Source organism: Cetorhinus maximus, chromosome 19, assembly GCF_964194155.1.
Source record: "Cetorhinus maximus chromosome 19, sCetMax3.hap1.1, whole genome shotgun sequence".
In the NCBI taxonomy this organism is placed as follows: domain Eukaryota; kingdom Metazoa; phylum Chordata; class Chondrichthyes; order Lamniformes; family Cetorhinidae; genus Cetorhinus; species Cetorhinus maximus.
Window position 1 is genome coordinate 86253278 of NC_135897.1, and position 25476 is coordinate 86278753.

At 44.3% G+C, this 25476-nt stretch overlaps 1 protein-coding gene across 28 annotated transcripts in view; it reads left to right on the top strand.

The window, feature by feature from the left end:
* Positions 1 to 25476, top strand: part of LOC144694004 (muscleblind-like protein 1) — a 351759-nt gene that overhangs the window by 240438 nt on the left and 85845 nt on the right. For all 28 annotated transcript variants that reach the window (XM_078564322.1, XM_078564304.1, XM_078564328.1 and 25 more), the window contains one exon: positions 16819 to 16989. In XM_078564322.1, coding sequence (XP_078420448.1) covers positions 16921 to 16989 — 69 coding nt within the window. In that variant the 5' untranslated portion in view covers positions 16819 to 16920. The remainder of the gene's footprint in view (positions 1 to 16818; positions 16990 to 25476) is intronic.

Genomic DNA, 25476 nt, shown 5'->3' on the forward strand with positions numbered 1-25476 from the left:
TCAAGCAGATCATGGCTGACCTCTGCGCCATTTTTCCCCTCTATCCCCATATCCCTTGATGTCATTAATATCTAGAAATCGATCGATTTCTGTCTTTTACATGCTCAATGATTGAGCTTCCACAACCCTCTGGGGTAGAGAACGCCAAAGATTCACCACCCTCTGAGTGAAGAAATTCCTCCTCCCCTCAGTCTTAAATGGCCTACCCCTTATTCTGAGACTGTGTCCCCTGGCTTTAGACTCACCGACCAGGGGACACATCCTATCCACATTTACCCTGTCACGCCCTGTAAGCATTTTGTCAGTTTCAATGAGATCACCTCTCATCCGTCAAAACTCTAGAGAATACAGGCCCAGTTTCCTCAATCTCTCCTCATAAAACAATCCTGTCATCCAAGGGGTTAGTCTGGTGAACCTCCTTTGCGCTCCCTCTATGGCAAATGTATCATTCCTTAGATAAGGAGACCAAAACTGCACACAATACTCCAGGTGGGGTCTCACCAAGTCTACACACAATTGCAGAAAGACATCTTTACTCCTGTACTCAAATCCTCCTATGATGAAGCCCAACATATCATTTGCCTTCCTAATTGCTTGCTGCACCTTCATGCTTGCTTTAAGTGACTCATTAACATGGAAACCCACATCCCTTTTGACATCAAACTCTCACCATTTAAGAAATACTCTAACTTTGTGGGGGGGGTTTTCTACAAAATTGGATAACTTCATACTTATTCACGTTATATTCCGTCTGCCATGTTCTTGCCCACTCACTTAGCCTGTCCAAATCCCCTTGAAGCCTCCTTGCATCCTCCTCACAACTCACATTCCCACCTAGTTTTGCGACATCAGCAAATTTTGAAATATTACATTCAATCCAAATCATTTATGTAGATTGCTAACAGCTGTGGCCCAAGCACTGATCCTTGTGGTACCCCACCAGTAACAACCTGCCATCTTGAGAATGGTCCATTTATTCCTACTCCCTGTTTTCTTTCTGTTAATCCATTCTCAATCCATAGCACTATATTACCCCTAATCTCATGATTGCCTTTGAGAAGGTGTGGTGAATCACCATCATGAGCTGCTGCAGTCCATGTGTTGCAGATACACACTCAGTGCTGTTAGAAAGGGAGTTTCACGATTTTGACCCAGCGACATGAAGCAATGGGGATATAGTTACAAGTCAGGATGGGGTGTCATTTGGAGGGGATTTTGCAGGTGATGGTGTTCCCATGTTTCTGTTGCCCTGTCCTTATAGGTGGCAGAGATTTCGGGTTGGGAATGTGCTGTTGAAGGAACCTTGGCAAGCTGCTGCAGTGCATCTTGGGCTATCTCTTCATCCTTTTTTAAACAATGGTACCATATTAGCAGACTTCCAATTCTCAGGCATCATGCCTGTAGCCAGAGAATATTAGAAAATGATGATCAAAGTCTTCACTTCTTCCTCCCTCTCTCTTAACAGTCTGGGATATAATTCATCTTGGTCTGGCGAATTATCATTTCAAATTTCAAATTTAATATTTCATTTTTCATTATGTTTATCTCAACCAATATTTCACACTCCTCCTTCTCCTTAACTATGATGTTTTTGTGAAGACAGGGACAAAGTATTCATTAAGAACCAAGCCCATGTCTTCCATGATCTGGATCCCAAGCCAGATGGTGAAGTATGAAATTAGACACAAACCCTTTTCTTGACATTTGGTTTATTTACAGATTGCAGCATTAAGTATCTCTCCCTCTTACCTACTAACCCAGTGTCCTAGCAATCTCTCCTTATAAGGGCTCTAAGTATTTAATCAAACAATACCCTTTACCAGTGTATCTTAACAATATAATAACATACCATTAACATTCTGCCTCCACTAAAATGGCAGGGGCATGAAAGAAAAAATACATTTTCTTTGAACACTTGTTTGCTACTAATCATAAAAATGCTGGAGTTGGGTTAGAAAAGGCTGACTTGACTGACAGCCAAGCATAATCCAAACTGGGAAAGAACAATCTACCCTTTCCAATTGAAAGACTTTGCGCCATGAGAATGAAGATTGGTCACCCAAGACCAATGGAAGGGGGAGGGTTGGGGCAGAGCAGCTGGAGGGAGGAAGCAACCCCTAGGGTTACAGCCAGCCAGAGTGGGAAAGCCTAATAGCAATGGCCATCACTCACTTTGGATTAGGAATATAGCCTTTTCTGGTGTATGGCACTCCTTAAGAAGCGGTCATATCTCCATATAGCCTAGAGATTTCTTTGGGAATAATACCTGATGAAGGCTTAAGTGATCCAATGACATTCCTCTATTTACTATTTTCATAGGGATTTATTTGTAGATATGGTGTTAAGCAGTTGTGTGCTGATATTGTGACTAATTTCTAAGCGTGTGTATTGAAATGGGTTCAGATTTTGCCTCCTTCCTTCTGTGATTGTAAAACCTGACTCCTAAAACAAGTGTTGCCAACTCTGATTGGGCATCTCTGCTGGAGGCTTCCTCCCAAGACTCCCTGCTTCTTACTGACCTGCCCCTTTTGCCTGCTGTTGGCCACCTAACGTGTCCACCCACCTTTCCACACCAATTGGAAGGCTGACAGACCCTTTGTTCTCTGATTGGATAACTCTTGACTGTCAGTCAAGATCCTATTTTGCCATCTCAAATATTTTTTTGAAATAAGCCAAAGTGCTCAAAAATAATTAAAAGAAAACATTTTTAATGCCCCCAAATCTTTTTCTGAGTTTCATAGATCAATGTCCAAGAGATTAGCCTTCAATTTCTGAAATTCGAGGGTAATCCTGGACGGTTGGCAACCCATGGCTTATCTATTAGTTAATCGACAGTCCCAGTGTGTGGTGTGACTCATCATTTTTTTGGTTGAGTGCCGTGTTCTCAGTGTCATTAAAGTGACGGTGACTCAGATTACGAGGGGAGCACAGGGAATAGATTCACGATTCCTTGTTAACATAACTGAGTTCACGTGACATTGTGATTGTTAATTTTTTGGGAAAACCTCAACAACAGACGTCCCCCTACAGAGAACAAGTTAAAAGGGTTAAGAGTGATTGGTATTCAATAACTCCCGTGTGGACAGGATCAGAAGCCCCTGTGACTGGGGCTGCCAACTCTCCAGGATTGTCCTGGATCCGCTGCGAATTGAAGGTATTACAGAGTATGGCTGCGAACAGAACCCAAGAGAAAAACTCTAAGGGCAGAATTTTCCCTTTGGCGTGCGGGGGTCCGTGCATACATTTTTTTTTTGCATCTTTTCATTTTTCACAAGCACTGGATGTCTCAAAGCACTTTACAGCAAAATGCTTTTTGAAGTGTATTCACTCTTGTGATGTGGGAAACTTGGCAGATAATTTGCACTCAGCAAACTCCCACCAACAGCAATGTGATAATGACCAAGATAATCAGGTTCTTGTGATGTTGATTGAGGGATAAACATTTACCAGGGATAACTCTGCTGCTCTTTTTAAACAATAGTGCCATGGTATCTTTTACTTCCACCCAAGCAAGCAGATGGGCCCTCGTTTTAACAACTGTTCTGAAAGACGGTACCTTGGACAGTGCAGCACTCCCTCAGCACTGCACTGGAGCGTCAGCCTTGCTTTTTCTGGTCAAGCTCTGGTGTGGAACCCAGAGCCCTTCGATTCAGGGGGGGCAGTGTGCTGCCAACTGAATGCAACAGACACACCTTTGGTTGATGGTTCTAAAAATATTGGGCATGGATGAAAGAGGCTGTTTGACCAGGATTGGCAGGGCATGCAGTTGGAGGCAGAGGTCATGTGATAAAATCGCCAGGAATATGCGCGTACAGACAATGCTTTTCAAACATTGATTGCTGTGAGCAATCCCGAAATTAAGCTGGTCTAGAAAATCCTGGCCAAATGGCCCCTCAACCTTTCAACCCAAGGCAAATTAATCCAGATATTTGAAACATTGACTTTTGAGCACGGGCATCATGCTTACACTAAAACTGAAACAAGTCATTTCGAGGATAATTTTAACTGAACTCAGTGTGTGTAAATCCCACAGGATTCGGGTGGAACGCAGGTTTTACATCCCGCCCAATATCACTCTACATTCACTTTGATCGCACCCAAACCCAAAAGCTTCCCAATAAGCAGAGTCAAGTTAAAATTTTCCCTCACTGTAAAGGGCCTCACCTTCACATGGCTACAGTGGAAAGTGCAGACTTCTGGGAGTGAGTCATTGGGGCTATTTTTTTTAAAAATTCATTCATGGGATGTGGGCATCGCTGGCTAGGCCAGCATTTATTGCCCATCCCTGATTGCCCTTGTTCAGAGGGCATTTAAGAGTCAACCACATTGCTGTGGGTCTGGAGCCACATGTAGGCCAGACCAGGTAAGGACGACAGATTTCCTTCCCTAAAGGACATTAGCGAACCAGATGGGAAATGGAGGAGATGTCAGAAAGTCAACTGTTCCATATTTAAGGGATTGTTCCTTTTGTCCTTTATTTCTAGGGCAGCGTGTGGGGCTCTGAGCCTGGGAGTCTCCCCTCGCCTTTGCCTGTTTGGTCTTTTTTGAGAGCATGTGCACTGTGGCTGATGGTCACCAGGGGGAGTTATGGTCACCAACATTATGGCCACCGGCCACCACCACCCCCGGCCGACATGTTCCTTATTTTGCTTCATGAGGAGCTGAACACCCTGCGGAAAATTCAAGTTGATGATCACCCCAGAGAGGTTAAAAGTCTTGAACTCTCTCCCTGATACCTGATAGTTTTCCATATTGGTCTGTAGACTTTAATTGTGTTTGTGAGCTTTGATTTCTGCCCATGTCAGCTGCCTGTGCACCACTATTAGTCACTGTAAGGGTGCTAATACTCCTGGCATGGACAAAATTGTCTAAATAATTTAGATCCTCCTGTTAAATGCTCGGGCTGTAAATTAAGAGACAAGTGCCGATTGGTGCTGATCTGACATTTGCAATGCTTCAGCAAAAGGATGGCTGCTCCTATTACACACCCAGCTGGGTGGTGTTCGGTGTCAGTTTGTTCTGTTACGATCCCCATAGAGACCGATAACTTTTATAAGAAATGAACCCTCATGAAGCCCATGGAAAGAAAACCGACGGGCAAGATTTCGCTTTTTAAAACTCCTTTTGTAGCAAACCAACTAGGTTCAACATAATTCAAGCATTAAATTAACAGGCGAAGGACATTTCAAACAAAGAGGTAAATTTCACTTTAAATAGTCAATGCAACTAAGATACGCCTTTACAAATTACAGGCACTCGCATTACTTCCTGCACAAACATGGCACCACATGCAATCTCACAGTCATTCCAACCCGGCCTTCTTTATGCAGGATCCCTCACTTCCCACTCAATCGTTTTGGCTTTTGAGTTCCATCACCAGCAGCCGTATTCTATCTGAATTTCCAGAACACAGTTAACACCAACCAGGTGTATGTCCACAAACCCTCTCTCACTTGGGTCACAACAAAATCCCCAGAGGCTCCCTTCTCTGAGCCCTTTAAACAGTCTGGTGGGTTCTGACATCATTGAAATGGCAACAATTGTCCCATTGTCTTCTTTAGTCAGAGAGTGGTGAATCTATGGAATTCATTGCCACAGAAGGCTGTGGAGGCCAGGTCATTGAGTGTATTTAAGACCGAGATAGGTAGGTTCTTGATTGGTAAGGGGATCAAAGGTTACGGGGAGAAGGCAGGAGAATGGGGTTGAGAAACTTATCAGCCATGATTGAATGGTGGAGCAGACTCAATGGGCCGAATGGCCTAATTTCTGCTCCTATGTCTTATGGTCTTATTTGTTCTTCCTGCCTTCCGCTCCCTACCTTTCCAACCCTATAACACACACAGTAACACAGGCCGGGGTTTTCTGGCCCTGTCGTGGTGGGACCTGCCGTAGGAGATTCAGCAGCCCAGCCCAAAGTCCATCGACATTTGGCGGGACCGGGCGATCCCAGCGGCGGGCGGAGCTGGAAAATCCTGCTCACAGTCTCTGTTCTATTTTGAGAGACCTGCTTCAACATTAGGATCTGTTCTGAATATCAAACAGAAAACTATTTTGGTGAGAGTCTTGTTTGTTTCCTCTCGCACAAATTCTCAAAGTGTCTGACTTGCTTGCCACCACACAGGTTGAAATCTGACCCCACTGCGATTAACTGTCTGTTTACCCTTTGCTTCTTGGATTTTCAACCTTTGGCTACATGGGCATTTCTTGGAACCTAATGATGTCATAATCAAGGAACCAGTTAACCATCTTTTGTAATACTCCCCAGTTCACCTTGGTCTTAAAGGAGACTTCGCACATATAGAAAATACAGGCTTTTCACAAAGCACTTGGGTCAACACAGTTGGTAGCTAGCTTCTGAGTCAGAGGATTATGCATACAATCTCTATGATTCAGCACAGTATTGAGGGAGTGCTGCATTGGTGTTGTTGAGCTGCTGTCTCTTGGGTGAGATGTTAAACTGAGGCCTGGTTCAGTTGCACCTCCGAGATCCCATGGTTTTCATCCAGATCCAGCAGGCTGGTGCCATGTCCTCCTTACACATGCTGCACCAAGGATAGATTATCCCGCTTATTGCTGTTTGTGAGATCTTCCTGTGTGCAAAACAGCTGCTGCCATTGATAGTGCAACAGCAAAGCTGAGAGATTTGATCAAGGTGCTTAGCATCATGAAGAGTTTAGATAGAGTAAATAAAGACAAACAGATTCTAATGGCTGAAGGGTCGATATAACCAGAGGGCACAGATTTAAGGTGATTGGCAAAAGGACTTGGAACGACATGAGAGAAAACTTTTGTAGGTTGGTGGTTACAGATGTAAGAGTTGCCTTCTGAAAGGAATTGGATAAATACTTGAAGAAGAAGAACAATGCAGGGATATGGAGAAACAGCAGGGGACTGGGGCTAGCTGGATTGATCTTTGAAAGAGCCAGCACAGAGTCGATGGGCCAAATGACCCTTTTTGTGTTGCGCTTCTCTGTGATTCTAACAGCTGGTGTGCTCCAAAATAATTCATTAACCTAGTGATCGTTTGAGATATTTTTGAAAGGCGTGATGAATATCAGGGCAGAATTTTCGCTGCTTCCATATGGGAACGGAGGCAGGCTTATAATTTTGCGGATGTGCTGATTTTCCATCACCATCCCACTCCTGGGCCATTTCCCCAGATGTGGGTAGCTATTTGAGGTAGATTAATGACCAATTAACGCCAATTATCAGAGGCTCGATATTTTCCAGTCAGCCAGAGAGTCTCCGGGGCACTGGGAACAGACCAGTGGCCTGAACATAGCCTCTCAGCAGCAGACTGGAGGCCAGTGCTCTAGTCAGGCTTTTCGGCCCTCTCCTTCTACCTGGCCAGAGCTGCTGCCATAGGACTCTCCCTTTACAGTGGTGACCGAGCAGCTGTGGGCGTTTTAAAATTTGTAGAAGGAGACGCCCTGTCTCTTCCTTACCTGCAACAACAGGCTGCTTTCCTGCTGGAGGGCTGCTTATTGCCCCTCAGCTTCGAGAGCACCTACGCCATCTTTAATTGCATGGCGAACACGCCCTCAGGCCACTAATTGGCCAATTCAGGAAAAACCACTGCTGGGATATTCCTGACACAGTGTGTTGTCAGGACCCCCAATTGGCCTCGACGTTAGAGACCCAACTGAAAACCCTTAATCCTGCCCCCAGTCTCCCTTGGTACCTTTGCCTAAGAGTGAGGTTGTGGCATGAAGGGGGTTAACCTCCGTGAGACGGGCTACTTAGAACATTCTGGGCTTGTTGCCGTCAAGTTGTTGACGTGTTGGTTGAGGAAAACATCATGTGGTGTCTGTGTCTCACCCTTCTCACTTTCACATTCCGATTTTGTTACCTCCATAACTAACTTTACCAATGCCAGTTCATGATCTGCAGGTCACACAGGGCTGTTTGATTCAGATTTCCCGTGTTATTGACTGCCTCTAAGCACCCAGCCCTTCAAAAGAACTGACTGGCGTCAGAGGCACTGCAGGTTATTGGCATCATCATCAACAAAAGGTTATTTAATAGTAATCTCCAGGGGAAAAAAAAACAGACACCTGCTTGCTTTTAAGATATTCCATTGAATTGGAAAGGCTGGCATTCAAAACCATCGCTTTTACCTCTGTTATGTGGAAAACTGGTCAAACTGAGATTATTCTCCCTACAAGAGAGATGATCGAGGGGAAATTTAGTGAAGGTGTTCAAAATTATGGGGCGGGGGGGGGGGGTGGGTGAGGAGGTGGGGGGGTATTGATGGAGTAAATAAGGATAAACTGTTTCCACTGGCAGGATGGTTGGAAACCAGAGGACACAGGTTTAAGGTGTTGGCAAAAGAACCCGAGGGGCAGGTGAGGAGAATTCTTTTCATGCAGTGAGTTGCTCTGACACGCACTGCCTGCAAGGATGCTGCAAATAGATTCAGTAGTGAATTTCAAAAGAGGATTTGATGCATACTCAAAACGTAAAACAATTGTGGGGATGTGGGGAAAGAGTGTCGGTGTGGGAGGAGTCGGATAGCTTTTCCAAAGAGCACAATGGGCAAAATGACATCCTGCTCTGCTGTAAAATTCGATGGCCTGACCGCGATTTCACGCGGGCTGGCCAGTTAACCGCCAAGCCAGTGGGAAACGTGCGCTGCAGAGGGCGGTGGGGGGGAGGGGGGGGGCGCAGAAGTTCGTACATGTGTGCGAGTGCGTGCAGGGAAAAGCTCCCTGAGGCACAGAGCTGCCTCACCGAGCTGAAGATTCTTAAACTAAAAAATAAAGCAATTAGAAATGTTAAAAATATGTCCCCACACGTGACTCTGTCACATGAGCAGGGGACATTTTAGAGATGAATTTGAAAGGTTTTTTTTTAAAATCGCTGGTTGAAATCTCATCCCGCCCGTGGATGAGGTCTCGCCAAAAATGCTAAAGGCTGCTTGGCCTTTTCACCCGCCAACCAAACAGTTGGATGGGCAGCGAAAAATTTCAATCAATTAGTTCATTAAGGGCCTTAATACACCGCTCAATTGTTGACAGGCGCGCTGCTGACTCCCACGTGTGCCCACCGACCGAAATATTGCGCTTGCCCAATGTCATTTCACATCATTTTACACTCGTTTGGGTCCGGCGCATGCCTGCCCGACAAGCACAATATTCTGCCCTATGATTCTAGTTGTTTAATCATTTACATCATAGACTTAGTTGACACTATTTTACTTATTCTCTGGGCTTTCTTCAAGCCTCCTTCAGTCCACATCACAATCTTATCCACCCATCTGATTTTCCTTCTTCCACTTCTGTTTTACCCTCAATTTCTCCTTCAATTGTTGCCGGTACAGGGCTCTCAGGTCTTCATTTCCAATGCCCATACTTGCCTAGCTTTCTCTCTCTAACTGTACTTAGCAATCTTTTTGATTCCCGTGCTACCACTCTAGATCTAACTGACTCCTTTGTTCTTTCTGTTCATCCATCCTATGATTCTAAAGGGCATGGCAATCTCAGTCAGAAAAAAATGTTTGCAATCTGTCAGCTGTTAACTGCACTATCCAGTTTTTACTGTAGACAGGCATTCCATCTGCAATCTCTTCTATAACACCCAGGCTTTTAAGTGAAGCTCTCCGCTAGATAGACAGACCTACTAACCAATCCATGGAAATCTGGCATGAGAGATCACTGTCTCTCAAGAGTGTTTACTGTGCTGATAATTCCCAGCCTTCTTTTACTATATGAAACTGGAGAGCAAGAGGAAGCAAAAGGACTACAATGGAGGCATGGCAATCCCAGAATTCATAGCTAAAGTGAAATCCCTCTATTAAACCATTTGTGTTACCGGAGGGCTCCTGCTTCAATTAGGAATCCTGGGCTAGCCTGAGCCCTTCCAGTAACCTCTTGCTCTCCCAAAAGAGAATACATAGGCAAATCCTGTAGCCAGGCAGTATGTGAAAAGAGAAAGGGAGACAATGAAAGCAAAAAGGAATGCCACTTGGCTGTGGCCCATGTGGCACTGATGCAGCTAGCCATTTATAGTTTTTGAAAGTGCCAACGTAGATTACATGCTCAAATCCCAGTGTAAGACTTGAACCCACAGCTATCTGACTCAGTGCTCAGAGTCACTGTGCTACCAGCTGATCAAATTCTGCAGGATTACTAAAAATTACAAAGCTGGATAGAAATTCATGATTTCATGTTCACAATTAGGGCCGCCTGCTTCTGCACAGAAGTGCATTGAAAGTTACAACACAGAAACAGGACAAATCGTCTGATCACATTTCACCAACCAGTTCCCACATTTCCCTCTATTTCATTCACCCATCCAGTCTATTCTCAAGTTGACATTGGTCTCATTAAAGGGAGCGGGTAGGCAATCACAAACGGCCAGGACAAAATGAACCTAAGCCATCCATTCAGAGATGAATGGCATCGAGTGGAACACTGGTTTATGCACCACGCCCCTGTTTTTTTATCCTCCATTGAAGTTGATGAGGCACCATATTGGGCAAGGTGTAAAACAAATGTTCACACGATCCCATGGGCTTCCCACCAGATCCTGTAGGAGCTCTGCCTGGTGAGGTAGATCAAAATGACACGTCAGGGACCCCCGCATATAGCTTTGAAGGAAAAAGCCCTTGGACAAAGCCTCCATGTGATGTTTGCAATAGCTGGCTGGCATGTCCTGATTGTGGAAGGGGGTATTTGCAGTCTCAGGTTGCAAGAGTGCTGGATATCCATTCTGACTAATCCACCATTTTCTCAAGGGCGTGTGCTATAATTTCAAGGGCTGAGTCATGCCATTGGAAATGTGAGGTCAGTGTGTTTAATGCCTTATGCTATTAGGACTCCAGTGAAAGTACATTCCCGTATGACTCAGATTGCTGCTTTCAGAGATGAAATCCATGTGATTGAAGGTTATCAAGTGGATTCTTTGCTGGACAGTTTAAATTATATGTGTACATTTATATCAGGGAAAGATTATCAAAGGTAAATAATTTTAAACAAGTCTTTCAGGGGCTGTGGAAGCTGTGCATGATGGGTGTGAAAGGGTCAACAATGGACAACAAGCTTTTTTTATAGTGTCCTTTAATAATGCAGACAACATAGTAGCCTTGAACTCTTCAGTACATGTGGGTGTCTTTGTTTCAGTGGGCTAGAATGAATGAAGGAATGTACTATGCAGAGGTGTGCAAACATCTTGTTATCATCTGCCACATAAATGGAGATCAGTTCAACAAGTTAACCAATATGTTAGCCCCCTTAAGGTTATGCAGCACTCCCCTCACCTAATTTTCCTCTTTTCCCTGTGTCCAAGCAATGGCATTAATCATTTTAATGATTGTATACAATTAGTTACACACAGTAATGAGACAATCAGTGCAATGGATGGATACAGCCCCAAATCCTTTCAAGAAAAGGTGACCACGTGTCGAAACAGTTTGAATTTTGCTCCTGTGCAGCCCTCCCGCCCCAACTCCATTCAGTACCCATAAGGCCCTGGCATTATCTCGCCCTCAGTTAATCAGTGGCATTTTAGTCCATTTAACCCATTGATGAGCTTTCTCCCATTTGTTCCTCCCTGACTCTCGGCAGCAGTTTCTCAGCAAGTCAAACTGAAATAAAACTGTGGTAAGGCAGTTTAGGGTCACAAGGTGCAGAGCATGAAGCTTCAGGCATCTTATGAAAGGGCTAATGCTGTGACCAGAACCAGGCACACAGAGCGGCCATCTTTGTCGCATTGCCTTTGACACAAGGTTCCTTAAAGCATAGACCAAGATCGTTAATTTCTCTCTTCTATCTAGCTTAAATTCATGCCCTTACACATTCACAAGTTCCTGATGCTAACTGTTGTACATGTTTTGATTTAGGATGTGTCTTGATGTTCCAATTCAGGGTTCACCGTGCTATTCATATTTGGATTAGTCCTCCAATTAGGGAACAGTGTTGAAATCAGCCTTTCCCGTTAAACTTCAAGATTCAAATGAGTTGGAAATAAAAGGAAAGATTTTCCGGGCAGCAGGAAGCACATCCCTGTAAGGGAGGGCTCGTTTATAACCGTGCAGTTTTCCTCCTGCCCCGAACCACCCGATTACCTTCTATTTGCTGTACTCAAACAACCTGTTATGTTCAATCGCAACACATTTTGGGAGCTCAGGTACCAAATCATAGGCTCCCACAGGAATTCCTCTTCATTATTGATGGGGTGCACTGGCCTCCAGGCCCAAATTGCCCAATGCAGGGAAATATGCCCCAACAGCGCAAGTCAGAAATAACTCTAGGCTTTAGTGTCAGTTGTAGCATTGTCACACCTGAGTCATGCAGATGATGAGTTCAGGTCGCTCTCCAGACATTTGAATGCAAAGTCCACGCTGACACTCCTAGTGCAGTACTGAGGGAGTGCTACACTGTCAGGCGCACTGTTTCTTGGATGAGACAATAAACAGAGGCCCCCACTCAGGGACGGGACTTCCGCCCACTGAGGGATGGGAGCACCACCCTCAGCTTGTTTAGGCTGCCCAGGGTGCTTCATTGTTGCCGGGCATCCTTAAAGTTGATCTGGGTTTGGAAGTTACTTTCCTTCCAGGTACGCTTCCCCCTAACCCGCCATAAAATCCAGCCTGTTATCACGCTGCCGTGTGCAAAATAGCTGCCGTGTTTCCTACATTGTAACAGTGACTACACTTCAAAACATACTTCTTTGGTTGTGAAGCACTTTGAGATGTCCTAAGGTTAAGGTGCTGTTTAAAGCTAATCTTTCTTTTTGTTTTTACGGAGTTATGAGGCCCTCTAATTTGACCATTCGGATTTTGACTAAGTTTGCAGATCATTTTAATTTAATATATGAGCCCAGATGATATCAATTTATCTTGCTTTATTTTCATACTTTTCAGGTTGAATAAATTTTGTTTTCTGTCTTGAAATTCTGATGTCATCTCAAACCCTTGATCCTATTGCAACTTTGCTACTCAGTCAGATTGGGAGAGGTGATCGATCAGTGAAAGAGCCCCATCTACTCTGGGTTTCAAAATTAAATTGTGGCAATATTCGCTTACCAACAGTTGATACATCAGCACAATATCCCTTTGTCCACTATTTCCATAGAGGCATTAAATCATTTCCCTCTCCTCCTTAGTCGTGGTTGATGTTCTGTTACAAGCTGACTGAGTTCAAACCCCACCCAGCGATGACCTTTGTTACAACAAATGAATGCTTCATTATCGAGGCAAGGATCCCATGGCACTGTTTGTAAGGGATTGTGATCTACTCTGACAAAGAGTGCATCTGTGTTAGCGCGTTTGCATTCACAGGAGTGATAACGTCTCCTAGATGTGACGATCACTTATGTAAAACAGTGACGGATTGGAGCAAAAAAGGATAAGTCATATCTTTTCCAAGTGGTCCACAGAACACACCTCTTGGAGAGGAGCTTTGCTGTTGTATGATGTTGTATGTGCTTGCATGCTATTGTAATGTAAAGGTACTCGGCAGAGCAAGGGTTATGTGGGACTGGAAAATAGCACTGCCCACAGTATGATGTATAGAGTTACATGGCAATAGACTGGTAGAACATTCTAGAAGCAGCCTACCAGCATGGCAGCAGCATGCACAGCAGTAGTCTCAGATCTGTACATAGTTAAAAGATCAACATTAAGTTGCTCATGTTTAAGTATACAGGTCTCAAGATCTCATTGTTGAGACACAACAGCTGGCACCAGAACACAACATGGTGATCAGTGGTGATAACACAACATGGTGATTAGCGGTGATAATGTAACATTCACCTTGCTAACAACATGATGCCTCGTGGCTGTGTCTGAGGGGTTTTTATAACAGACCCAACCACATTGATATTGGGGAGACTCCAGAGAGCCTCAGCTGATTAACCTACAACAGAAATATGAACTCTTTTAAACGTGTTGACTTAATGTTGGGTTTGATTAATTGGAGTGTGCATCAGGAATTTGAGCACTTAGGCACAGGGACCCATGGGGTTGTTTTGACCATTAACAGATTGATAACCTTGCTCAGATCCACAAACCACAATGGTGGAATTCCCGAAATGTGTTTCCAGCCTGTGAAACTCCACAACTCAATCCCAGATTGGTAATATCTATGCTTTCAAATCATGTGTAATGGCTTCTGTAAGCTTCAGAGTTAGAGAAAGCTGAACCCTTCACCAATCCTGTAACCTCCTTCAGCCCTAAAACCTTCTGAGATATCTGCACTCCTTCAGTTTGTTGCTCCTGAGCATCCCTGGTTTTAATTGTTCTACCTATTGACAGCTATACCTTCAGCTGCCTAGGTCCTAAACTCTGGAATTCCCTCCTCAACCTCTCTACCTCTCTCTCCTCCTTTAAGATCTCCTTTATGCCTAACATGTTGACTAAGTTATCTGCTAAAATATCTCCTTATGTGGCTCAGTGTCCAATGTTGTTTGAAATGACCTTATGAAGTGGTTTAGGAGGTTTTTATTATGTTAAAGATGCTATAAAAATGCAATTTATTATTGTCAGACCAGGTCTAAATTTAATCTGTATCTAAAATTTATAGGGGAGGGAGGAGAAATTTGAGATGATGCCAGTCAGTTAAATTCAAGTCTCATCCTACATACAGGGTATAAATGAGGTAATTGGTTTACCAGAGGATTGAGTCAGCTCAGAAAGTATATATCCTGCCTGCAAATTGGTCTGGATACCCAAACTAGGGCTGAGATGGACGCGGGTCAATTGGAAGAATGGAACTAACATTGTTTATAATGCAACGTAGTGGTATGATTCTTTGAAACTTTTGCATGCCTGCTGCAGAGGGTAAATCAGGTATTGTCAAAGGAGCTGGCAATGCACGTGAATGATCTAGGTTTACTCAAACTCCATCAAGAGCCCGGTATACCCCTTGTAAACCAGCAAGGACCAGGCTGAGCTGGGTCTCCGCCACTCCTGAGGTTGAACTGTCAGTCTTGCAAGGGCTGGGACACAGATTGCCAGCTCCAGCTGGACGTATTCCTGGAGGTTTCATCACATGATCACATGCCTCAAACTGCTCCGCCTCTGCACTCATACCATTGGTTGCTGAAGACCATCATCCCCACAGCCCTGCACCCCTCACCACCCACCACCCTTCCCACACCAATTGGAAAGCAAACAGGCTCCTAATTACCCCCTTGGATGATGCTTGCCTGACAGTCAAACAGTCTTTTTACTTTATACATTTACAACAAATTACTTATGTGTATAAACAATGCATTTCCGAAGGAAGTCAACAATGAACACACACTTTCTTTTAATGCCCCTGTGATCTTCTGGGCTTTGCTCAAGGTAGTGTTCAGGAGATTCACCTTTAATTCTTGGAAACCCCGGGAGTTCCAACCTGAGGCAGACCTCTGCCTGCCCCCTTATGAGTCCAATGACATCAAATGGTGACTCCCTGTGACAGGGGTTCTTACTTTTCCTATTCAGTTGGGACCCAAAGTAGGAAGGGAGGTTGCTACAATGAGTGGAATCGCCAGAGGGATGCAACTCATTCCTACCGAGGTGATCTACACCAGAAATAAAGCTTAGACTTTCAATAATAGCTTTTTATTTTTTTAAAAATTCATTTGGATTGGATCGTTTATGCAAACGTTGAGATGGAAACTATGAACTAGGGATCATAAATACAAGATAGTCATCAGTAAACCCAAGAAGGAATTCAGGAGAAACTTCCTTACTCAGAGAGAAGTGAGAATGTGGAATTCACTACCACGAGGAGTAGTTGAAGTGAATGGTATACATGCATTGAAGGGGAAACTACATACCCACATGAGGGAGAAAGGAATAGAAGGATATGTTTATAACATTACACAAGAACATAAGAACACAAGAAATATGAGCACGAGCAGACCATTTGGCCATTCAATATGATCATGACTGATCTTGGGCTTCGACTCCACTTTCCTGCCTGCGCCCTTGATTCCCAAAGAAACCAATAATCTGTTTATCTCAGCCTTAAATACAGTCAATGATGGAGCATCCACAGCCCTCTAGGGTAGAGAATTCCAAAGATTCACAACCCTTATCTTAGTCCTAAATGATTGAAACCCCTTATCCTGAGACTGTGACCCCGTGTTCTAGGTTAGGGGAAATAACTTCTCATTTCTACCCTGAAAAGCCTGTTTGGAATTGTGTAGTTTTCACTGAGATCACCTCTCATTTTTCTAAGCTCCATAGAATATAGGTCCAATTTACTCAGCATCTCATCATAAAGAGATGGGAGGAGGTTGGTTTGGAACATAGACACCATCACAGACTGAATGGCCCATTTCTGTGCTGTGCATTGTATATAAAATAGAAGAGAAGAAATGAATGTTCTCCACTCGCTGGTGGCTCTGTAGAAAATTGGGGAGATTTTCACCTGAAGACTGACCCTGCAAACGTTGAGAATTATGCCTTAATGAGAAACAAATGCTACCAGACCTCATATGCACCAGTACGGTGGCAAACCAGAAAGTCTGGGCAGTGCTTCAGGAATATTCTCGGAGTTTTCGTAATCCTGGCCAAAACCTGACCTGATCCACTATCTGGCCACCGGGTGGATGAGAACGGAATGACCTCATGCCTGTAAATGGATTTGGCATAATTTCAACTCCTCCCATGCACCATTCAGCTTGGGCGAAATGGGATATGGCAGGAGTGGTGGGGGGTGGGGGGGCGATGTTTAATATCAAGCCCGATCATCTCTGCGAACGGACAGCCAGTAACTGAAAAGAAAATGTTAGTATGTGTCGTTGTAACTCGATTCAGGTGTGTGTTTGGGGGGCTCAAATGCATTTGGTCTTAACCGTGTTGTTGCTCCTCTTTATCTCCCTCAGGGTCGCTGCTCCAGAGAAAACTGCAAGTACCTTCACCCTCCACCCCACTTAAAAACGCAGCTGGAGATAAATGGACGCAATAACCTGATACAGCAGAAAAACATGGCTATGCTGGCCCAGCAGATGCAGTTAGCCAACGCCATGATGCCTGGGACCCCACTGCAACCCGTGGTAAGCATGTTCAAATTGCCTTTTGAACCCAGCTTAGAATGATTACATTGCAGGTTGTTTAAGAAGTTGAGGTCACATTACCCAGTACATTTAGAGAAAAAAATCAGTACCCTTGCTTTTGATTGTTTGTAGTGTTAGGTTATGCGGTTATGTCTTTTTTTTGTGTCAGTGGTGTAGTAAGCCATCCTACACCCCACGCCATCTATTTTTTTTTTCACTCCCATCCACCATTCAGTATCCCCAAGTCTGGTTAGGTTTGGGATCTCCACATAGCTCTCTAACCAGCAGGAGTTTGGTGGAACCTACCAGAATCCAACAAGTGCGCAGTCATATCACATTCCTATCCGGGTGGCCTTGTAAGGCCCAGAACCAGTGTCCACCACTTTCAAACCCAGTGACATCAGGAAGTTATTTATTTGTGGAGCAACTCTTTCGAGTCATCAACAGATCACACGTAACTCTTTCGAGTACATTCACAGTTCTTGGTTTCCGGGAGTGGGAAACTCTTTCGAGTTATCAACAGTCACAGATTGCAACTCTTTCGAGTACAATCATGGTTCTTGGTTTCCGGGAGTGGGACATGAACCCACAACCCTCTGATTCAAAGGCAAGGGTGCTATGAACTGAGCCACAGCTGACACCTCCAGTGACATCAGGATACTCTTTCGAGTTATCAACAGTCACAGATTGCAACTCTTTTGAGTACAATCACAGTTCTTGGTTTCCGGGAGTGGGACATGAACCCACAACCCTCTGATTCAAAGGCGAGGGTGCTATGAACTGAGCCACAGCTGACACCTCCAGTGACATCAGGAGGTGCACATGTAGCATTATTGACCTAACTAGCTGTTACATTATTGACCCAACCAACCAATAGATTATTGACCCAACCAATGAGTAGATGATTGGCCCAACTAACCAATAGATTATTGACCCAACCAATGAGTAGATGATTGGCCCAACCAACCAATAGATTATTAGCCTAGCCAACCAATAGATTATTGACACAACTAACTTGTAGATTATAGGCCCAACCAACCAATAGATTATTATCCCAGCCAACCTATAGATTCTTGATACAACTGACTAAAAGATTATAGGCCCAAGCGACCAATAGATTGCTAGCCCAATCAACCAAATAGTTATTGTAGCCAATCAAGCAGTAGATTATTAACCCAAACAACAAGTAGGAGCAAGATACTGTGACTGAGAGAGGCCTTCCGTGCACGGTGGGCACCGCGGGGACTGGGGTGTTTTGTTGACCCCTTTAATCACATCTTAGTTTGATGTTTGTAAGGTTCCTTTAAAGTTTTTCCTTGATTTTACAGCTGACCTGACTTAGGGGCTGTGCTTGATTTCTCCCTTGTTTTTGTTAATTTAGTTTATTGTTTTGACTCCAAAAGAGTTACTGTGACTGAGAGGAGGTTACTAGGAGGACTGTGAAATATTAGAGGAAATTAACATAGAGAGAGAGGAGGTATTAGTGACCTTAAAAGTGGTTGAATCCACAGGCCCAGATGAGGTGTATCCCAAGCTTTTGAGGGAGGTAAGAGAAGAGATATCAGGGGCCCTGGCAGTAATTTTAAAATGCTTTCTGGCCACAGGTGGGGTGCCAGAGGACTGGAGGACTGCTAGCTTTGTCCCTTTATTAAAAAAGGGAGGAAGGGATAGACCAGGAAATTACAGACCAGTCAGTCTAACCTCAGTGGTGGGGAAGTTACTAGAAAGAATTCTGAGCGACAGAGTATATCTGCACTTGGAGAGTCATGGATTAATCAGGGATAGTCAGCATGGATTTGTTAAGGGAAGGTCACGTTTGACAAATTTGATTGAATTTTTTGAGGAGTTAACCAGGAGTGTTGATGAGGGTAATGCATTTGATGTGGTCCACATGGACTTCAGCAAGGCTTTTGATAAAGCACCTCATGGCAGACTGGTCAAGAAAGTAAGAACCCATGGGATCCAAGGCAAAGTGAAACGTTGGATTCAAAATTGGCTGAGAGGCAAGAAGCAGAGGGTGATGGCAGAGGGTGTTTCTGTGACTGGAAGTCTGTTTCCAGTGGGGCTCCGCAGAGCTGGGTGCTGGGGCCCTTGCTGTTTATGGTGTACATAAATGATTTGGATTTAAATGTAGGGGGTATGATCAAGAAGTTTGCGGATGATACAAAAATTGGTAGGGTGGTAAAAGTGAGGAGGATAGCCATAGCAGGGGGATATTAATGGACTGGTCAGGTGGGCAGAGCGGTGGCAAATGGAATTCAACCTGGAAAAGTGTGAGATAATGCACTTTGGGAGGGCTAACAAGGCAAAGGATTGCACAATGAATGGTAGGACCCTGGAAAGCATTGAAGATCCAAGGGACCTTGGTGTGCATATCCACAGATCCCTGAAGGTAGCAGGGCAGGTAGATAAGATGGTTAAGAAGGCATATGGAATACTTGCCTTTATTAGCTGAGGCATAGAATGAAGAGCAGGGAGGTTATGCTGGAACTGTATAAAATGCTGGTTAGGCCACAACTGGAGTTCTGTGTGCAGTTCTGGTCACTACATTATAGGAAGGATGTGATTGCACTGGAGAGGGTGCAGAGGAGATTTACCAGGATGCTGTCTGGGCTGTTCATACAACAGCAACCTGTATCTATATAGTACCTTTAATGTAATAAAACATCCCAAGGCACTTTACAGGATACTGAGTCATATAAGGAGCTGTTGAAACAGATGACCATAATCTTGGTTAAAGAGATAGGTTTGACAATCATCTTAAAGGAGGAGAGTGCACTAGAGAGCTGGGGAGGTTTACGTGGGGAATTCCATAACTGAGGGCGATGAAAATTGGGATGGGGAAACATCCTTTTCCTCCTTCACAACTATATTTTGCACCTCTGACGCCTGAGCAATGGAAGTTTTACTTCAGTATCAATAAATAATTTATATTCCTCATCATTCCTTTTACACCCAACAAAGTTACAGAGTTCATGTTAAAAAATTGTTTTTACATCATGCTTTTCGCAACCTCAGGATGCCCCAAAGCTCTTTATGGCTAAGCAAATACTTTTGGAGAATGGTCACGAGATCATGTGCTCAAAGACCTGGAGTGGGACTTAGGGCTCTGCCCAGTGAGCCATGGCTGGCACCTTCTATATGAGCTCAGTCGTTGGCAGCAGAAGCGCTTCAATGGACGTCAATGTTTCAGGGTGAGAGAGAGGCCAGAGCTTCTGTGCCTTATCACTGCCATTAGAAAGCGCTCATCTAGATAGGTGAGTGAGCACACTGACGAGTTGGCGATGATGCCCCTCAACCAGTTGAATAGTCACCAGTCTGGATTTACATGTGAAGAATGATGATTCAACCATAGCTGGTGAGCAGGTCATGAGGGTGGGTTGGGCGGGGGTCGCGGGGTGGAGGATGAAGGTACATTGGATAGGTGATCATGGAACCTCCAACTCTGCTGCCTATATCCTAACTTGTGCCAAATCCTGTTACACTTTGCCCCCGTGCTCGATGACCTACATTGGCTCACAGTTAATCAACGCCTGAATTTAAAAACTCTCGCCCTGTTGTTCAGATCCCCCCCACCATGGCCTCGATCCTCCCTATCTCTTTAGCTTCTTCCAGTTCTAAAATCCCTCCGTGATCTCTGCGCTCCACCAATACTGGATTCTTGCGCATGCCTGATTTTAATCCTTCCAGCATTGACAGCTGTGCTTCACTTGCCTAGGTGCAAAGTGTTGGAATTCCCTCCCTAAACCTCTCCACCTCTCTATCTCCTTTCCCTCCACTTAAGACTCTCCCTAAAAGTGATCTCTTTGACCAACTGGTCTTAAAAACCCTTTATGTGGTTTGGTGTCAAACTTTGTTTGAAAGCAGTCCTGCGAAGTACATTAAGATGTTTTACAATGTTAAAGGTGCGATATTAGTGCAAATTGTTTTTATCACCATTGTTGTTGAAATAGAATTGGAGCCCGCAGGGGAGGACCTGGGATTTAAGAAACGGAGCCAGGATTTACCTCTGATTCAGAGGAAGGAGGCTTCTTAGCATTCAGAAATCAGAATGGAGCCAGAAGGTTTCAGCCAAAGCCTAACACTATTGTAAGATATAATCAGCAGAGCTGGCTGGATTCCCATCAGCCGATTAGAAAGTGGGTCTAAAAAAGTGGATCCGGTGAGTCTACCAGGCTTCATTTTTCAATCCTGGGCAGAATTTCCATGCACTGATATCACATTGCCGACTGCAGATCATTGGCCCTGTGCCAGTGAGTCATTTTTACTTGTCACTTGTTTACTTGGCTGCATGAACGCTAGTAAAACACTGCATCAATTAGTCAGGCCTTATCGTTTTATTAATTATTAGGTAAGAAAGAAACGGAAGGAAACACCTGCATTTATATAGCGGCTTTCATATGCTCGGGACATCCCAATGCACTTTACAGTCAATTGATATAATCTCAGTCGAGACCAGTAACTTTATTTAAAAACAGAAATCCAAAATCCCAGATATTTACTGAAAGAATGAAGACACAAGATTCCATGGTTTAAACAAAGTAATTTTTACTATACAAGAGTCAAACAAAGCAAACACTAAACACTATCTTAGCTAACCCCCTGTACTCTAAAACCCAGAATCAATATGTTAAACATAAATTAACAGGCAAATTGCGGCCAATTATAAATTACACATTGAATGGCAGATACAACTAAGACAGACCTTACAAATTGGCTCAGCATTCCACTCAGCATATATATCATCGATCTCAGTCACAAGTCCTTCAGAACTTGGTCATCCTCACGAAGAATTCCAGCTCCTCTTTTAGGACTAGCCTGGTTCCCAGCCGACAGCAGTGCACAACCAACAGGAGTTCCACTGGCATGGTCTCCAATGAAGATGGCACCTGTCAACAGAACCACCTCAACTGGGTCCAGATGGTTTAGATCCACTAATGTTATCTTCAAGTCACAGAAACAGCAACTGCAGCAACTGTACCTTTGCTTATTCTCAGCTTCTGTCTTCTTCAGCCTGTCTGTATTGCACCAGTGGACTCATCCACTACTGAGCTCTGATGACTCTGTCTCCTGTTACATAGTTTCAACCAGGAGTTTTGGTTTCCAATCTCAATTTCAGTCTTAGTTTCCTTAGAAAATGGGAGGGGTAGTTTACTTTCTCCGTTCCCATTTTCAGTTTCCCGTTCCAATTAAGGTCTGTATCAAAAATACAAGCTTTGACACTTGGAAGGTGTCGCACACTTCCGCACTGTACCTTCTGAAGCATAGTCACTGTCGTAATATAGGAAGTATGGCAGCCAATTTTCACACAGACCTTGATGTTGTAGTGACCAGATAATTTGTTTTACAGTGACATTGGTCGGATGAATATAGGACACCAAGGGAGTACTCCACTGCTCTTCTTCAAAAATAGTGCCATGAGATCTTTTACTAACTAGCTTCCATTGCAGAACAATCCAGGTTAGGAATAATGATCGTACTCCTCTAAGTAGACATTTGGCCTCTTGTGAAAATTCTACAGACTCTGCGCTACTCTGACTCTCTACCTTTAAAATGCTCCTTAAAACCTACTTCTTTGACCAAGCTTTTGGTTACCAGATCGATCATCTTCTTATGCAATTTGGTGTGAACTTCTGTTTGATAACACTCCTGTAAAGTGCCTTGGGATGATTGGCTACTTTAGAGGCGCGACATGAATGCAAGTTGTTCGTGCTTCTCTTTATTCATTCATGGGATGTGGGCATTGCCGGCTAGGCCAGCATTTATTGCCCATCCCTAATTGCCCCTGTTCAGAGGACATTTAAGAGTCAACCACATTGCTGTTGGTCTGGAGTCACATGTAGGCTAGACCAGGTAAGGACAGCAGATTTCCTTCCCTAAGGGACATTAGTGAACCAGATGGGTTTTTACGACAATTGGCAATGGTTTCATGGTCATTTAATTCTAGATTTTTATTGAATTCAAATTTCACCATCTGCCGTGGTGGGATTCGAAACCCAGGTCCCATTCAAGGTTGCATTCAAACCCTTATTTTCAAAACTGCTGCTATTGAGTTTGCTTCATGACAATCGATCACCTGAAAAGGGAGGGAAGTTAAATCTGCACCTCAGCCACCTTGCACTGTTCGGTCATCTAGACATGTTGATTTGTCCGAATGATCACCGGGAAACTGCCGGAACTTGAGTCACGGCCTCAAGAATTTGGAAGGCCATCAAAAGTGAGATGATTCATGTCCTTTCTGAAGGAGTTCTCATCAGAATCTGTTGGGAGTGCCTATATAGATCTTGGCCTAAGCCAGACTTCCAGCAATTGTCCCCAACTCATCGGAATAGAATTCTAGGATCGTTGTTGACTTGCCAGTCGTAAAAAAATAATGAACTTGCATTTATAAAGTAGCTTACACGATATCTGAAAGTGCCAATGAATTACTTTTGAGCTGCTGTCGCTATTGTAATGAAGGAAAGATGGCAGCCAATTTGCACACAGCAAACTCCCTCAAACAGCAATGTAGTAATGACACTATAACCTGTTTTAGTGAAAAGCATCATCCAGGAAACTGGGGAGAATGTTTTTTTTTTACTTTATTCGTTCACGGGATGTGGACATCGCTGGCTGGGCCAGCATTTGTTGTTCATCCCTAATTGCCCTTGAGAAGGTGGTGTTGAGCTGCCTTCTTGAACCGCTGCAGTCCCTGTGGTGTAGGTACATCCACAGTGCTGTCAGGAAGGGAGTTCCAGGATTTTGACCGAGCGACAGTGAAGGAACGGCGGTATATTTCCAAGTCAGGATGGCGTGTGGCTTGGCGGGGAACTTGCAAGTGGTGGTGTTCCCATGCATCTGCTGTCCTTGTCCTTCGGGGTGGTAGAGGTCACCGGTTTAGAAGGTGCTGTCAAAGAAGTGGGTTGCTGCAGTGGGCCTTGTAGATGGTACACACTGCTGCCACTGTGCATTGGTGGTGGAGGACTGAATGTTTAAAGTGGTGGATGGGGTGCCAGTCAAACGGGCTGCTTTGTTCTGGATGGTGTCAAGCTTCTTGAGTGTTGTTGGAGCTGCACTCATCCAGACAAGTGGAGAATATTCCATCACACTCCTGACGTGTGCCTTGTAGATGATGATCAGGCTTTGGGGAGTCAGGAGGTGAGATGACTCCAACCAGTGGAAAGTTTTCTCGCTGATTCCCATTTACTTCAGTTTTGCTAGGTCTCCTTGATGCCACACTCGACCAAATGCTTTGATGTCAAGGGCAGTCACTCTCACCTCACCCCTTGAATTCAGCTCCTTTGTCCATGTTTGGATCAGGGCTGTAATGAAGTTAGGAGCTAAGTGGCCCTGGTGGAACCCAAAATCAGCGCTTCTGCCAATTGGTGTTCAACAGGAGGAATGCTGATTCATCAACTGAGTTGGAGGGAGGGGTTGGCAGGGGCAGCAGGTGGTAGTCAGCAGGAGGTTTCCTTGCCCATGTTTGACCTGATGCCATGAGGCTCCATAGGTTCCGGAGTCAATGTTGAGGACTCCCAGGGCAACTCCCTCCCGGCTGTATACCACTGTGCCGCAACCTCTGGTGGGCCTGCCTTGCCGGTCAGACAGGACATACCCAGGGATGGTGATGGTGGTGCCTGGAAAATTGTATGTATGATTGTATGAGGATGACTATGTCAGGCTGTTGCTAAACTAGTCTGTGGGACAGCTCTCCCAATTCTGGCTCAAGCATCCAGATGTTAGTAAAGAGGGTTTTGCGGGGTCGGCAGAGCTGGCTTTGCCATTGCCATTTCCAGTGTCTAGGTTGATGCTGGGTGGACCATCCAGTTTCATTCCATCTTTAGACAGTTTGGTACAACTGAGTGGCTTGTTAGGCCATTTCAGAGGGCATTTAAGAGTCAACCGTGATCTTATTAAATGGCAGATCAGGCTCGAGGGCTGAATGACCTAATCCTGCTCCTTGTTCATATGTATATGTTCATAACCACATTGCTGTGGGTCTGGAGTCACATGTAGGCCAGACCAGGGAAGGACAGCAGAGTTCTTTCCTGAAAGGATATTAGATGGGTTTTTACGATAATCGACAATGGTTTCATAGTCACCACTGTGATGTTCTTACCCTATATATGACGTGGGATCCTCAATTGATAGCTGAGAGGCCAGAAGGAGCCTTCATTTAGCATCTCACCCGCATCATTGCAAATTTAGAGTTAGAGTCCTGCTACTGAACCACAGCTGCCAGAGAAACCCCTGGTGTGAATTCATGTCTCATGCACAGTGCTTCAAGGTCAGCCACACCAAATCATCATCCTTAAATTCCGATTTGGATCAAGTTGCCAGTCTCATCGCTACCTTAAAACCAGCGATAAGCTATCAAGAGCCTCCAAGTTCTCCTTTGCACAAGAAAATTTAAGCTCGGGGGTAAATGTATATTGCTTTGCAATTTATTCAATATGTATAATAATCAAATTACAAAGGTTAGGCATCCTTATGTTGAAAAGAATCATC